The sequence below is a fragment of the Ceratosolen solmsi genome, unplaced genomic scaffold (genome assembly GCF_000503995.2).
Source record: "Ceratosolen solmsi marchali unplaced genomic scaffold, CerSol_1.0 scaffold25, whole genome shotgun sequence".
NCBI lineage: Eukaryota > Metazoa > Arthropoda > Insecta > Hymenoptera > Agaonidae > Ceratosolen > Ceratosolen solmsi.
In genome coordinates this window covers 509051-525393 of record NW_011948444.1, presented here as the reverse complement: position 1 = coordinate 525393, position 16343 = coordinate 509051, and the positions used below count along the sequence as shown (strand labels likewise).

Genomic DNA, 16343 nt, shown 5'->3' with positions numbered 1-16343 from the left:
ACATTATATCTTATATATATATATATATATAAGATATTAATTAATCATAATAGATCAGTATCAAGTGTTATTTTAGCCGATTTTCAATATAATTTAATGTGTGTGTGTTTTTTTTTTATTTTAATATTTATACACCCAGTTATGCCATTTATGAATTTACTAATGACTTATAAGCATAATATTTAGCCAATTGTGTAAGTTTTTCTGTTTTCGTGTATTAAACGATAGTGGCGTAATATGGATATTTGACAAGAAATTTCAATGGATTCACTCGTGACACGTTTGACATCAATCAAAATGATAAGCAGATTATATCTATTACATGAATGACAGTATTTTAAATACATTAACTTGCTTTTACTCGTGGACATAATAGCGATTTGTTTTTTGTTTTTAGAAGTATATTTGTTACAGAATGCGATCGATGCGATTATTCACAGAATACATTTTTAAAAAGTACTTTTTTTTAATTTTTCAAGACATCGATGATCAAATTTAATTTAAATTCAACATAAACGCTTGCGCTGATACATTTTTAAATTCTCACAAATAGCTATGAATACTTGTTATTTTATCTTTAAATATGTGAAATCTCATTACCAAGGATATAACCAGCAATGGTTATTGTCATTTTTAAGCGTTAAAACGATGATTTGAGAAATAATTTTTGTTTTTTTGACAATAGACACCGAGCCTATATTTAACTATATTTACTTATCCGAATGAATGGAAACTCCATACATTAATACATACATTGAAAGTTTTATAATTTTAATTAAAAAGGGAAAAATAAAAGAAAATATTATAAGTTTAGAAAAGAAATTTTTTGAACAATCTCTGCTTATTGTATAATATATATTCTATTTGTTAATAGATAATTAATTGATATACTGAATTGAATGCGATGTGAATGAGATTTTTTTTTTTTTTAAAGAATTCTTAGTACGTCAAGAAATCATTGAACTTATAAATAACCAATTTGTCATTCGGTATTACACAATTTTTTCAAATTTAATTTATATAAGATATTAATACCGGCATTTTGTTTATAAACATATTAATACATGTTTTTATATAATAACGTAAATTAAATGTCCTTATGAGAATAATATATCGCAACGATAATATTATGCAAACAAAGTTACATAATAGATAAGCCTGTTAAATTTAATTGCAATTATCAATCTTTCTGTATAATACTAAACTATTTATTACATTCTATTAATTCCTATGTTAATGCACCAACACATTGTGTTTATGTTTCAAAGAAAAAAGAAAGACAGATGATAGGAAAATTAAAAATTTAGTATGAAATTATGATTATTAATTAAGAATCAAACAGCTGTTTGTCAAATACAAATAAAATGGTCTTGTATTTATCAACATCAATTTTAATGGCTTCATGAAAGATAAAACGTTCATTGCTGCTATATTTATCGATCGCAAAGTAGTCGCCAACATGAAAGTGCTAGATTGTTTGTATTGTATAATATTGTTTGTTCCCATCTACCTGTCAATTCACTAAGAAATAGATTGTTGTAAATTTAAATCGTTATTTGTCTCGTTTGATTCCCATTTAAATTCAACCACATCCCTCAATCGATAATCTAATATTGCATTTGTTGTTAATTATCAATTAGATCATCAAATCTATGGCATTTGATGTCAAGTATACCGCGTTGTCGACTACTTAAAGCAAGTGGATATCAAATTTATTGTAGATATGGCCTCGCGTTTCAATATGGAAATATGAAAAGTATCCGTTACATAAGGAGTTTTATCAAAATATCGTTTGATAAATCTCGAATACCTTGTAGGTAACGCGTACATAATAAATACTTATTGTAATATCATAAGAAGAATTATCGTAGCCCTATCGTTTCCAGAAACAAATAGCGCCTGGCCAAAATGATTTGTTAGCATCTTTCACGTTAATTTTTATTGGACAATCTATATTGAACAAAGTAGCGTGCATTACATTAATAAATAACATCGTCGTACTTGCTATTATTGTAAAAGAAATTTGTAATTAGAAAATATACATTAGGCTGTTATTTCAAAGATTGCTTGCGATCCTCGCAGCATAAATTAATCGATACTCACATTAAAGCGATATTATACGTACGTAGCAAGTAATTACTCGAAAATCACTGGACCTTCGTTAGAGAAAAAATACAGTTGACGCGATCAAACGCTGGAGGAAAATGCTAAAGGTTGAAAATATCCTTTAATATTTCATTTTATATTATATAATGTGCATGCATAAAGTATCTTGGAAATAAGAATTATGTTTGGAAATAAGAATCGAGCTTTCATGGATGCGTTCCGAGGCGTCGTAATACCATTTTCCCTATTAAAATTTGATTCGCTCGGGCATAATTTTTCGCCCGCCAGCGAGGATCAAACGACGCGTTTACCTCGTACGGCTTTCCCTCTGCCATTATAATACGAAAGCCGTGCCAAGTGCACTGATAACACCATATTAATTGGCGAGAATAATGTCGCAAACAGATAGCGCACACGTCCCATAATAATCACCGAGCCGTCCCACCTCTCGCTCTTACCATCGAGCTTCTTTGCATTTCCTGGTGTTGCATAATAGGCGCGACCACGGCCGATAAACTCCCGCGCCTAGCAATTAACGGCGTACGCGGACGCAGGATGTGGACGTGCGTCAGCCTGACGATATAATTAGCGCGTGACGGCGTGGAGGAGAACGAGGCAGGAATCCCGTCGGCCTCCTAATCGTTCGAGCAACGCCAAATGCCGCGAGACCAGCCTCAACCTCGTCTACGGCCTTGGCTTTACGCGGCAAGTCAAAAGACTCCCGGGAATTTCGTCGAACTCCCGGGCCCAATCCACTAACGCTCTCGTAAACCATACAACCGAGGGCGATCGATCGCGTAAGCTACTTCGGGAGCCTATCTTACCCCTGAAAATGCGTTAATTAATTAAAGAAAGGTGGCTTTAAACGGGAACGACCTTTGTTAATAATTCGCGAATAAGTACGACACAAAATTTCGTAGCTTATAAATGCGAGACATTTTTGTTTATGCCACGGAATTTATTAGTTACCGATGTATTGGCTACCACCGTGGAAGCGTGACGAGACGAGACGTGACGAGACGAGACGAGTCCAACGTGTTAGTTTAACCAATCGGTTATATAATCATATAAAAGGGATAATTGCGATTATTGGCGAGCAGGGCCATAATATATCGTAATAAATCGTCGGTTAACGTCGCATTTATTTTGTATATTCTGCACGTTGGCCAGTGTGAAGAGAAAAACTTAGAATATGTAAAGTGAATCGAATGCGAATCGATTGCGAGAGCTTGAGATAGCTTAAAGCGCTCGTTGCTTTGTTTTTTTTTCAAGCTGGGGCCCATTTTATGGAATTATTGCATAGAGCGAATATTTTTTTAATTTTTCCACGGGCGATGATTGTTGTGTAAGTGGCCAGTTGCCGATAGGGGAACGATAGGGGAACGAATGAGACACCATATTATGCCGTCTTGGGACGCCTGAGCTGCGTCCGTTTAATGGATCCATCAACGCCCGTAACTAAATCCACGTCACTCACCCACCGACCATTCTCTCTTTTGTATTTTTTTTCAAATTTGCTTTAGTTAGTTAGTTAGTTTGTTTGTTCTTTTAAACATCGCGAGCTCGAGGACGAGAGATAAGTTGCCATTTTCCTGTTTCAGCTACATCTCGTGCACTGGAATACCACCAAGTACAAGACGTTCGCCGAGGCCGCTAAGGCGCCTGACGGGTTGGCGGTGCTCGGGGTCTTTCTCAAGGTCTGTATTTTTTATCCGTATTTTCCTCTCTGCATTTATCTTTTTGTCACGTGAGAAAAAATTACGACCGAGCGTAAAAAGGCCGCCTCTACCGCGTCTACAAGGCTTCCCCTCATTGCTCTATACGGGGGTCTATTGAACCGACTCGCTTTAATGAAGAATGAGAGAAGTTTTTACAGCCCGAGGACCTTGATTTACAAAACTGGTACTCGCGGACGATTATTGCTTGTTTATGCAACTGTCGAGTTTTTTTCTTCGTCTTTTTTCATTTCAAACGCTCCTTATACGACGCTTTTTATACAAACGCCATACCAGAAAAAAAGTTTTTAGAGATCATCGAAGATCGATAGACCGGCATAAAAAGTGATATATATAGCGTACCGATATATGTGCCGATGAAAATTGACGGATAAGCCTTATCGAGCATCATATAATTTAAAAATTGTTGAATGTCATTTATATGTATATAAATACATGCGAATATATATATATATATATATATATATATATATATATATATATATTAGGTAGTAACGATTATACAAATTAACTGTATTGTTCGTTGGCGAGTGGCTGTGAATGCTAGATATTGCTAATTTCATCTTTAAAAATTGAAACATCAAAATGAATATCTTAACATGAAAATAAATATCTTCATGCTTCGGGCATTAAAATCGGCAGTCGTTTTTTGTTCGCTGGTAAAAATGTTGGCGAAACTTACGGAAAATTACAGAAAACACGCAATGCTTAATTGTAGTGAAATGAGCGATTTACCTTCCCTTCCATCCCTCTCGCCTGTCATCCTAATTAATTTCTGAATTACACATAACGAGCAGTTCGTTTCGCTTAAATTCAAATTTACAATACCGTATTAAAAGTTCGTAGATGCGTTACAAATCTAGCCAATGAAGATTCAATGTTATCTACCTTTTAACGTGCTAGTTGTATGGCTAACGAGGACACATTATCAAGCCAATACTTTATTTTCATTTACATCGCAATATTGTTTGTCGATCACTTTACAGGAAATATCGACGTTATGATTATTCCAATGCGCGACACGCGATGTCAAGTCTCGAAATCGGCGATAATAATTCGATAATGTAACCTCCAATTATTGATATTTATCTAATTAATGCCGTCCACTTATTGTATAAATATGATGCCAAAACTAAAAATACTAGCCAAAATGATCTATAGCTAAGGCTGCTTGCACGACTATTAATAAAATTCTCGTTTCTTCTCCAAGGCATTTGGAAATACTTAAAAACAGAACGAATTAATTTTAATTAATAATCGGCACATTTGGCAAACGTCGTTTTTCACATTTCCGCAAATGCACGCGCTCACGCGTGCGTTACCCTCTTCATTCCCATATGCACTACGAAGAAAATTACGACTACTTGGCACGTTTATTAAGCCGGTTATTGAAATTATTAGCCGAAGCTGGCCAAAGAAATACTCGCGCCTCGACTTAATTGCCTTAGGGAATTAGGGTGATTCGAAGAAAGCAACGCGAGAACAATGTCAACGACGGAGCAGATATCAATCGCTCGGCCCTTCATCTACGCACGAATTCTCCTTACGTATGAACCATGCTTTCTTCGAGGCAGTATCCCCACCACCAGCAGGGCATGCATATGACATGCATAGGTTTCCAGTCCACGGCTTCTCCCCTGCCTTTCCTTCTTCCTCTCTGACCTAGGCTTCGCTGGCCCGAGGTGAATATCTCGGTCCGCTAGTTCGTTCTCAACAACCGAAGAGGAACACCACAGCGGTTGAGTGTTATACCATTGTTGGGACTGGAGTTGGGTAACTCGAGCCGCTCGCGTTACTTTGACATTAGAGACTCGCGACCGGCCAAGTTCCGAAGGACGGTAATAAATTATTTGTTTGGTTTGGTCCTCGGTGACTCGGACTGCTCATACCCAAAGTTGTAGGCAAGCCTCGTTGAAGTTTTCATAACCGAGACAGCGACTCTGTCACTATTTTCTTGTTTATCGATGCTTTCTTCATTTTTGGGTCGACGCTCGTACGCGCACTGAGGAGCACGCTTTAAAAAAAATGAGACGTAAGATTAGGCTGGAGCTAGTTGGAACAAATATCAGCGTAAGCCCAATAAACTACATTGCACATGACAATTTATTTGTCGAACAATACGAAACGCTTATAAAGACAATTTGCAATCTTTCGCTCCTGTCAATTAATTTATTGTCATTATGAAAATTCAATTAAGTGAGCCTTCCACCTCTTATTAGTTTACATTTAATTATTAAGAAGAAAGAAATGATAATGGACAGGCTGAAGCAAATTTTTATCACAATCAAATCGATAGTTTCTAATCACTAAAAGGTCACTAAACGTTTTCTCCAAAAGTTCCGAACATTCTTTCAAAATATAAATTTCTTATAAGAATTTGAGGAATCCTGTTATTATTTAATTATCCGTGGTTGATTACAAGAGTTTTTTTTTTACAAGAGCATGCATAAATAAAAGAGAAAGAGAGAGAGAAAGTTAAACATACGACAGTATATCCAATTGTAATTTTGTTTCAAATAGTAACGTACAAAATACCGAAATAAACGAATTTATAACAGCAACGACAGTGGCAGTAATAGTTATGTAAGCACTTTTGTATGATTATAGATATCAAAATGAAGATTTAATTACTCGATCGTTACATCCGAATCTGCGACTCTTTTTTCACAAATTGATTTCACAAGTTTGGAATGTAAAAAAAAAAAATTTTGTACGTACGAAAAATTGCGCTATTTCATCAACTATTAATTAATAAAGTAACGATTAATTTACTTATTCGTTATTGAATTACTTAATTCAAAGGATGGAAATTTTACTTTTTTTTCTAGTTCATGTACGTACATTCGTTAGAAATGACAATGACATAATGTTAAGTAATATTAATTAGAAATCTTTATACTGATTGTAATTATAATAAATTATCGTTTAATTTATTTTAATACGTATTGAGAGTAATTTCTGTTTTTATTTTGTTTTGTTTTTGGCTAAAAAGAATCCTAGGAGCACTTGAGTGTAAATTTATATAAAAAAATATTTTTCATTAAAATGTAAAGTTTTACTGAAAAATAAGTTTTACGAGTTTATTTCATGCCAATAGTGGCGTTTAAACTCTGTAACTTATAAATATTACATATCATTGACGCACTCTGGAGGAAAATGAAAGTAACAGTAAATTTTGTTCGCTTGAAAAAAATGCTCAAATAAGAAAGTTAAATTTGTTGAAAATCGTCATTCATTAGAAAGCACTTTCATTCACTTAATAATAACATACGAAAAAAATGGGAATAAACAACGTTTTACACGAAAGTTTAAATATCCCGCAGTGTAAATAAATTTGCATATCGAAACATCCACGTTTTCATAATTAAAGCGCTTGGAATGTTTTACACATGTCACGCTGGTGAAATGTTAATATAAATAATATTGGCGTTATAATGGTTGTTATAGTCGTTTAATACTACCTCCTTCACCTCCCCAGCAATTAATTATCTTTGCTAAATTTAAGGCAAACTCGATGCGCGGATCTCCCTGTCAAATTTCATTTTATCCATCGTAGCTTTCTTTATCATTGACAATTAAGTACAATGTTGCAGTTAAATTTTAACGACTCTTGAGCAGCACAAATGTCTGCGTGGCTCTGCCAACCAAACGATTAGAAACTTGGGACGGCTTTACGCCATTGGAAAGAAAGTTTATTATACATTCGGACGTGTTACGTACGACAGCCAGCATAAATAAGTAGCTGACTGTTACAGGAATATTTGCAGCTCGCGAGTAATTAGGGGACCCCTAAGCCATTGTCCGATCCCGGGCCGATGAAACAAAGCCAATAATACGTGCCTCTCTCTCTCTCTCTCTCTCTCTCTCTCTCTCTCTCTCGTTTCTTTTTAATAACCGCTTATGTGTATGGTGTTATAGGTGGGAAAGCCGCACGATGAAATGGATAAGATCGCTCGTTTACTTCCATACGTCTCTCACAAGGAGGATTGCATCGAGATAAACGAGCCCATCGATCCCAGCAAGCTACTTCCGGGTGAGTATGAAAACATAGAGCGAACCCTCTCGCACATTCGAGCATTAATATGAATATTTATAATTGTCTTGTTTTTATTTATTTCATTCCTACAATTGTTATTTATCGATTTATCGTCAAAGCGACCTCGTCTGGCGAGAAACATAATTGTAAATCCGTGAAAAAGGGGGCGCAACTAACCAAATTGATGTGGTTTTTAAAACATTATTTAGAAACCTCAACCGTACATATATAATTATTAGCGCCGTGCGGATGGGAAACGTCCTTTACGTCGATTATATTAACTTTCGTTGCAGGAAAAAAATAAAAATTTCACTATAAATTGTTATAGTTAAAACTATAAAGGTTACGAGACTAGAATCACCTTTATGCCTTTGAGACTTAATTTAGACGAGATCGTCATATAGTACAATGATTTCATATTTTTTTCCAGTACGTTTAAATACAGTTCTATTTAATTTTGAAATTATTGTCTAATATAATATTTCTAATTAATAATTAACATTGTCGTTCGAGAATTAAGATATTTAAAATTACTAATTAAAAGAACTTTTGTATATTAATTCAATATTTGCATAGTAGTGTGAGATGACATTTTAAAATTTCTTTCCCACGCTACAATAATGCTTTGCTTTTATTTGAAACTAGTGATAATTGGAAGAATTGTATGTACAGATAAATTCACCTATTGATTTTGTTTTTTTTTTTAATTTCTCGAATTCTAAATATTCGCGATATTATTACAATGTAAAATTATGCCATTTGTCAAAAAGTTTTTTTCCTCCAAACCTGCGCGAATGACACTCAATAAATATATTACGACATGTAGCTAATTTTTACGTACTGTTAATTGAAATAATTTAAATGAAATAAAAAATCATTAAAAATCTCTTATTAGGTTTATTAATGATAAATAGAAACATGAACTCGTGCTTGTAAGTATACTCACAATGAGAATTTCTTTTAGTCGCCGAGAAATAAATTATTGCTATCATCTTTTAAATAAAGTCAAAGTAAAATACAGATTATGTGTTGAAAATTAACAAAAAAAGATGTGTCGTTTAATCCCTGAAATAATATTATATTACAGAAATTGTTCTTTTATGAACTACTTGTGATTAATCGTGTGATTATAAGCTTTTTATACTTATTATCTAGAAACGAGACGGATATTGATCTTTGGAGACTAATGGCATATTTTTTAATTGTCCTTATTTAAAGATCGACTATTAATCAATCGATTGTAGGAGCGGTAATTAATTAATATTAAATGATTTAAATCAAATGAATCATTATGAAAATACTAATAATACTAATCACCACTGATTTGCATACTTTACCACTATTAGCTCAATAGAACGTAACGAATAGAACGAATTATTATCAATGCGTCTCATAAAATTACAAAAAAATTGTCTTGTGCCGTTTGCTCCTTAAAATTTCTAAAATTAATATCTATAAGCTATCGATGGATAAAAATAATGTCAGCCCTCTAAAAAACAAAAACAAATAAAGAGTTCGATTTTATTTCTATGTATATATACACTAAAAGCTTAAGGTTGTCTCGAAGTAAGTAAAGAGTTCTTCCTTCTTACTGTAACAATACGCTTAACGGATTTAAAGCGAAGGTGCACTAGGGCGCACGTTTAAAATGAATAAATACGTCGACCCAATGAAATAAAACAACCAATAAAGATAGTTTCGTCCGGGCAACGAATAAACCGAAGGCTGCGCATCCCTCCCCCATACCCCCATACTTCCATCCCCCCAATATTTAACCCCATCCCACCGAATTTCGCACAAAGTTGAACGAAAACCTACGTGCAAATACGTGCAAGACCCACCCCCCCCCCCCCCCCCATCATCACCATCCCCTCCACCATTCCCAAACCTATCGACCATTAGGTCCCAGCCCCATCTCCAACAACGAATGCCAGCCCTTCGTCTTAATCTAACGACGTGGTCGAGGGTGCAGTTCGCGGTGGACGAGCGGGCAACAGCGGCGGCATACAAAGGTGCGTCAATCCGTGCATGCGATGGGCCGGCCGAATCATCCGACCGGAGAACAAGTGCGGACAATGGCAAGGTTCGTAATAAACTCGCACGGCCTCGGGCCAGCCGCACCAACAGGAGAGCCCGACAACGCTTACTTTCCACCACCTAACATCAGGTCACTTTCACATCACTCGCTCTATGATCTTGCTCACTACAAGATTCCCAGCTTCCTCGCTCCTCCTCCACCCCCCGACCCGCAACCCACCCGAGGCTTTGTACATATATCGCGCGCCCGAAGGGTGCATCGTCAATCTGCCGAGATTCGTCTAAAGGAAGTCGCGATGAACTGTGATAGACTTCATACGCAATGGCAATCGACTACTCGCCAGTTACTTCATTATTCCATTCGATTGTTTCACCCTGTATGGATTCAATGATAATGTCACGTGTCCAGGTCAACAATGCTACTGATTTGCATATTGTATACCGACCGGATGGTGGCAACCTGCAATTTTCAGAAGTCCTCCGAGTCTAATGGTACTTGGACAATCGAGACAGTTTTTAAGGTTAAATATATCGTCGCGACTATAGCTTTGGACCTTTTATTTTTATTATTATTATTTATTTACTTTTTATTTTTTATTATTTATTTTTTTTTATGATGCAGCACACGATGGCGCGAAAATCTCGGATATCGGAGCTCCGACTCCAGTTTCATACAAAGCTGATGCACTTTTGTGTAAAGTATCGGAGGCTCTTGATTGATGGTTAAATTAATCTTATTAATGTAAACTCATTGTTTACATATCGCGGCTTTTTATATGATAAGGCAAAGTAATTTGAATCTCTTGTACAATGTTATTATTTCCTTGATATTAAATTAGCTTGTTTTTAGCTCACTTATGGCCGTTACTATACGTAAGATTTAATTCCAGAAATACGACGACCTCGTTTTTTTTCTTTTTTTTTTAATCCGCCATGACAATATCGTTTAATTCGCAAAATTTTTATGTGAAATAGTTAGAACAAATAGTAACTTTGATTTGCATAAAAACACTTTTACCACTCTATTTAAAAAATGTTGAACAATGTTTAGATACTTGAATTGCATGCCTTACTTACCAATCTGCCAGAGAATTTCTAAAATTTTATTATAATTATTAGATTTATTAACGATTATCACTCGATACCAACATTGTATGTTTACGATTATTCAAATGAGCACATAACAAAAACAAAAAAAAACAAAAAAAAATCAAATAAATAAATAAATGCCCGCTTATAAAGATAATTTTATAAATTCGAGCAACACCGTTAATAAATAATATACTTTTATCATATTGTACGAATCCTAAAAATTTGAAAAAAATTCAACAGTGCCCGACAGATGCATTTTTAAATAATTTTTTTTATGAAACTGTCATTTTTTTTCCTTTTTGAAACTTGCTCATAAGAAACACATTCTCTTTTTTGTTTCTTTTTTTCCCTTTTTTTTTGTTTCTTTTGGTTTTTTTGTTTTGTTCTTTTTGTTTTATTGTATCATGCAATATCATAGTTATATAAATTTACTAAAGTCAAGATTCTAGAATAAAATTTTTTGCATACTAGTCTCGAGCTCTCATTTATCTGAATATATGAGAAAAAACAAATAACAATAATTATAATAATAACAGCTAAATAAACATTATAAAATGACAATGCGGATGAAGAAGGTAATACCGATTATGAAAAAATTCAAGTTTTTATCTCTTAAATTGTCGTCGTCACTTCTTTGACCACGCTTTCTTTCCCTTTACTCTGTTTTTTTTCACATATTCCTTGCAATGCACCTAATGTTTGTCATAAATATGAAAACTGACCTTGGTGCTGAAAAAGATCAATATGAATTTTAAATTATAACTTCATACTACAGAGTGAAAGAAAAACATTGCATGAGCTAAAGAATGAAGAAAATCATTGTTTTTTACAATAATTTTCATTGTAATAAAACGAAAATGTTCATTTTATAACAAAGATAATGTAAGATTAACGTCGCATAGAAATTCTTATAAATTTTAAGAAATCTTTTATAAAAAATCTTTTAAAACGAAAATTTCCCTAGCCCATGATCATTTAAATAAAACAACGTAAATTTCATAGATTAACGCGCAAACTCGCTTATGTATATGTGTTAATTTTATTAAAGTATCTTGAACTTTGGTGAATATTTTTGTTAAAATACTGTTGATAATACATAATACATATTTCTTTCGTGAACTCCAATTCAATAGATCTTATCTTTTAAACACAATCGAATACCATTCTGAATGTATTTTTCAGCCATTTAACATTGCAATGAACATTTCAGTCAAATATGTTTATGTAAAATTAGAATTTTATTAAAAATTTTGAAGTTCATTATGAGCTTTTAACATTTTTGACATTGTAATATCTCGTGCTTTAACACCAATGTCATTTTGTCATAATAATTCTTAGTTGAAAATGATCACGAGAGCGATAACATAAAGCTCGCTCTTAATTATCAACTTTATAAATGAAATGACTTATCAAGGAAACGTCGTAAGTATGTCATCACACAGTTATCAATAAAGCATATGCAGGTGCACAGAAAATCATTGCTGCATATCAAAGGCAACGTTTCCTACTCTTTCTAAGAACTCTCTTTATTCTAGCACAGAGGCGTTCGTAAAGTGATAGGATTTGCCAACATTCCGAGTTAATTCACTTATGTAGTCTTACATCACTTTAAGAAGACTTACAATGCACAAGCTTCGATGCAGTTTTGCACTTTACATAAACTTTCTACTTGTGTATATCACGGGTGCGCACCAACCTCATCAATTAATGAATGACTTCCTTATTGTGCGCTTGAGGTTTTTGACATTTCAAAATGCAACGATTTTTCATTTCATTATCACTTCGTTTGCTATCAGCCGTCAAAATATCGTAGAGAAAAATATTATTCATTACGTGTGAGCGAGTATTTTGTAAATAAATATAAGTGTCATAATTTAGATTAACGAATTTTGTCGTCAAGTATAAGTATTTTATAATAAAAAGATAAATTAGCGTTTACTCTAATCGGAATATTTCTTTTAATATTTACCACAACTCTAAATTAAATTATCATTTATGTACAAACAGATAATGATGATCTATAAGCATCTCTTCCGAAATGATTATTTAATTTCAATGTTTCCAATTCCTTGTGCTTTAATAATAAGTTTGAATTATTATATCTAAGCTATTCTTTTTTTCTCATAAAGAAAATATCAGTTTGAATATACAATTAGTCGTTTTAGGTTAATCAATTGACAAATTGCATTTTTCTCCTAATAACCAGATAATTTCAGCCAACGACTCGAGTGAATGCTGTCGGCCTACTTAAAGACTAAGGATTTTTACAAAATTTGTAACTACTCGTATTCACTCGTAAAAATTAATTATCTTGTATAGTTAAATGATGATTTTCTAGCATAATGTAGAAAAATTAATTATCTCCAATATTCCAAATTGCCTCTATTATAAGCATTAATTAATTTCCAAAGATAAAAATAAATAGATATATTATCGTTTATTAACTGATAAGGGAAAGGGAGCGTGATAATTTTAACTGAAAATGCACGTTGTCGAACAGCTAGTAATATTTGAAAATAAATCAACGATACTCGCTGACCCAAACAAATGCTTCAACACAAGCTTAAATCAACGTACGTCACATGTAAGAATAAAGCAAGCACGTTATACACTTACGAAAACACCATTACATAAAAAGGAAAATAATGAAAAAAATAATAATAAAAGCCCGTAATTGGGCGTGTGTGTGTGTGTGTGTGTGTGTACAACTGTCGACCTCATTTAACTTACCACCAAAGCATTTCGATCGACCGATGCTTTCTCACTGTGTATAACCAAAGCCGCTCTCCCTTCCCATCGGCTATCCGTCCATTAATCGTCCTTTTTCTTTTTCCGCTACACAGACGACAACGGCTACTGGACATACTTGGGCTCGCTGACAACGCCACCCTGTAACGAGAGCGTCACCTGGATACTGTTCAAGCGCTACATCGAGGTTTCTCATCATCAGCTGAACATCTTTCGTAATCTCCGCAAGTTCCCGCGTGGCGAAGAGTGTCCTTGCCACGAGAATCACGGTGTTGTGAGTTTTCTTCTTTTTCTACTTTTTTTTGCATTTTGCGAAAAAGTGTCTCGAACACAGCTCGCAAAATTCCCACTTAATCTTAAGTGCTTCAAATTTCTTCAAATTTGCATATCGTGTCGATCGACGAAACTGTTTAATGCACTACGTCCTCTCACCTTTTCGTGAATTAATAAAAATTTCTTGCAATCTAATCTCCAAAAAACTATTGACCTACCGTCTTTCAAACTTGAGGCATAAGGTCGTAAATTAATGTTTTGACAATAATGAAGTATTGGATTCACATGAGACTGTTTTAATTCACTTTTCTTTTATTCTATAACATTATATTTATGCAAATTATTCAAACAAAGCTCATTTAATTGCATGCAATTACATCATTATATTTATATGTGCCTTCGTACTTAATATCTCGTTTTACCATGGCTGATAGATTGTTTGAAAAAAGAAGAAGAAAAAAGGAACTTTCCAACCGTAAAACTATTATATAAAACGATTGTGCGTTGCATATAATTTGAATATAAATATAGTCTTTCAATTAAATAATTTTTTGCATTTAGCGAATGAATTAAAAAGTTATTAAGAGTTCATTTCCGCATTTGTAATGCACATACATTAACAATCTTAGATTTATTCTCATTTAAGAGCTGAATTTTTAATGCATTTTTGTATTTGTTGTAAGATCAATGTAATTGCACATTTATAATTCATTAACATCAAATAATACATAGTGTTTCAGAAATATTTTTAAAACAAAAAATAAATATTCGAATAATATTGATAAAGTGCAAGATGCTCGTAAAGCAAATTAATATAAATGATAAAAACCTATGACTAAATATGAATTTTATAAAATCATCTACACGGAAATAGTGAAACGTTATTAAAAAAAAAAAAAAAAAAAAAAAAAAATAAGAAATAAGAAATAGACCTCTGTTTATATATTCGATATATGATTCTCTTCTTAGTTTTTTCACATAAAATATTAATATACAATATTATCAGTAAAGACGTCATAGATTGGTAAAATAAGTATTCGAAATCTTCAAAGCTAAAATGTACATGACAAAAATTTGCATTCACAGCCATTACTAAGCATTTAATGTTTCTGCATTTATTTCATAAAACATTGGCACGTTATATCGGCCTTAAGACAATATTAAAAAAAAAAATTTTCCATTCCAGAGCAATTTTAATAACACAACGATAAAGTAATATAATATGATAATTGTTCAAATGACTTGTCCATCTATTATTATAAAACTACTCCTGATAAACTCGATTTTTTATCGCTGCTTTTTGTCTATCCGGTCATATGCAAAGTTCACTATTTTTCATAAAGCAGAAGTTTTAGTAGAGTGTTGGTTTGCGGTCATATTATACTGCTGGCAACGATGCAATAGCATACTTATATTCACACATCTTATCTGTTTCTTTCTCATTGTTGCAGGTGATTAATAACTTCCGTCCGCCGTTGCCGCTTGGCAATCGTGTACTTCGAGAATGCGGCAGTTTCTAATGAGCGACAAAGCTACAAAAATACTGGAGAAGGTGACATCATGTCCCAATTACCATTTTACCGGCTATCACGGGGGAAAAAGGATCGGGGGGAGGGGGATGGGTGTGGAAGATAGAGAGTGTGTGTGAGGGGGAGGGGGGGGGGTTGGCGAAAGCAACGATAATATTCGACCATGTCAATTCTAAAACAATCACCGGAATGCAAAATTTTACAGTTAAAAAATAATAATACAATTGTATTATTGCAGTATATAATGTGCCTTTTAATTTATCGATAAATCACGATGAAATTAATAATATACGCACTACGAAATGAAGGACGGAAGAAAAATTTCAAAACTTATATATCAAATTTTACATTTATACTTCTACCTTCTTTACAAGGTAGAACTAATCCCAAAACTTAAAATGCATATTAAATAATAAAATAAGATCTGCAGTATAAATTGTAATTGAGAATGTTTAATCGTCTGGTCTTAATGTGATTTCATGCATAATATAATAATGAAATCCAGCATCATAAAAACGGCAATAATAATTTAAAGGGAAAAAGTTAATCGGAAGGGACAAAATAAGCTTCGATAAATCGGAGATTTCAATCGCAATATTATCTATCGGCAATAAGAAATAATCGTGCTAAGACTAGATCATTCAAAAACCATTACAATGCCTCGGGGAAAATTTATTTTATACATACATTTAACGTTCGGTAGATTTTCATATTTGCACTTAAAATGACAAGCTTTATTGTCCATTAATATAATACTATAAACACTTTAAGCGTTTAGGAGTTTCG

General features: G+C 33.4%; 1 protein-coding gene across 2 annotated transcripts in view; it reads left to right on the top strand.

Moving 5' to 3' along the window:
* The window catches only part of CAH1 (carbonic anhydrase 1), a 57514-nt gene extending 41880 nt beyond the window's left edge, over positions 1–15634 (top strand). Inside the window, exons 4-8 of one of the 2 annotated variants that reach the window (XM_011504314.1) lie at positions 3708–3803; positions 7761–7875; positions 9851–9961; positions 13851–14029; positions 15480–15634. In XM_011504314.1, the coding sequence (XP_011502616.1) occupies positions 3708–3803; positions 7761–7875; positions 9851–9961; positions 13851–14029; positions 15480–15548 (570 nt within the window). In that variant the 3' untranslated portion in view covers positions 15549–15634. The remainder of the gene's footprint in view (positions 1–3707; positions 3804–7760; positions 7876–9850; positions 9962–13850; positions 14030–15479) is intronic. The other variant, XM_011504315.1, reaches the window with a different exon arrangement.
* The last annotated feature ends 709 nt before the right edge of the window (positions 15635–16343 follow it).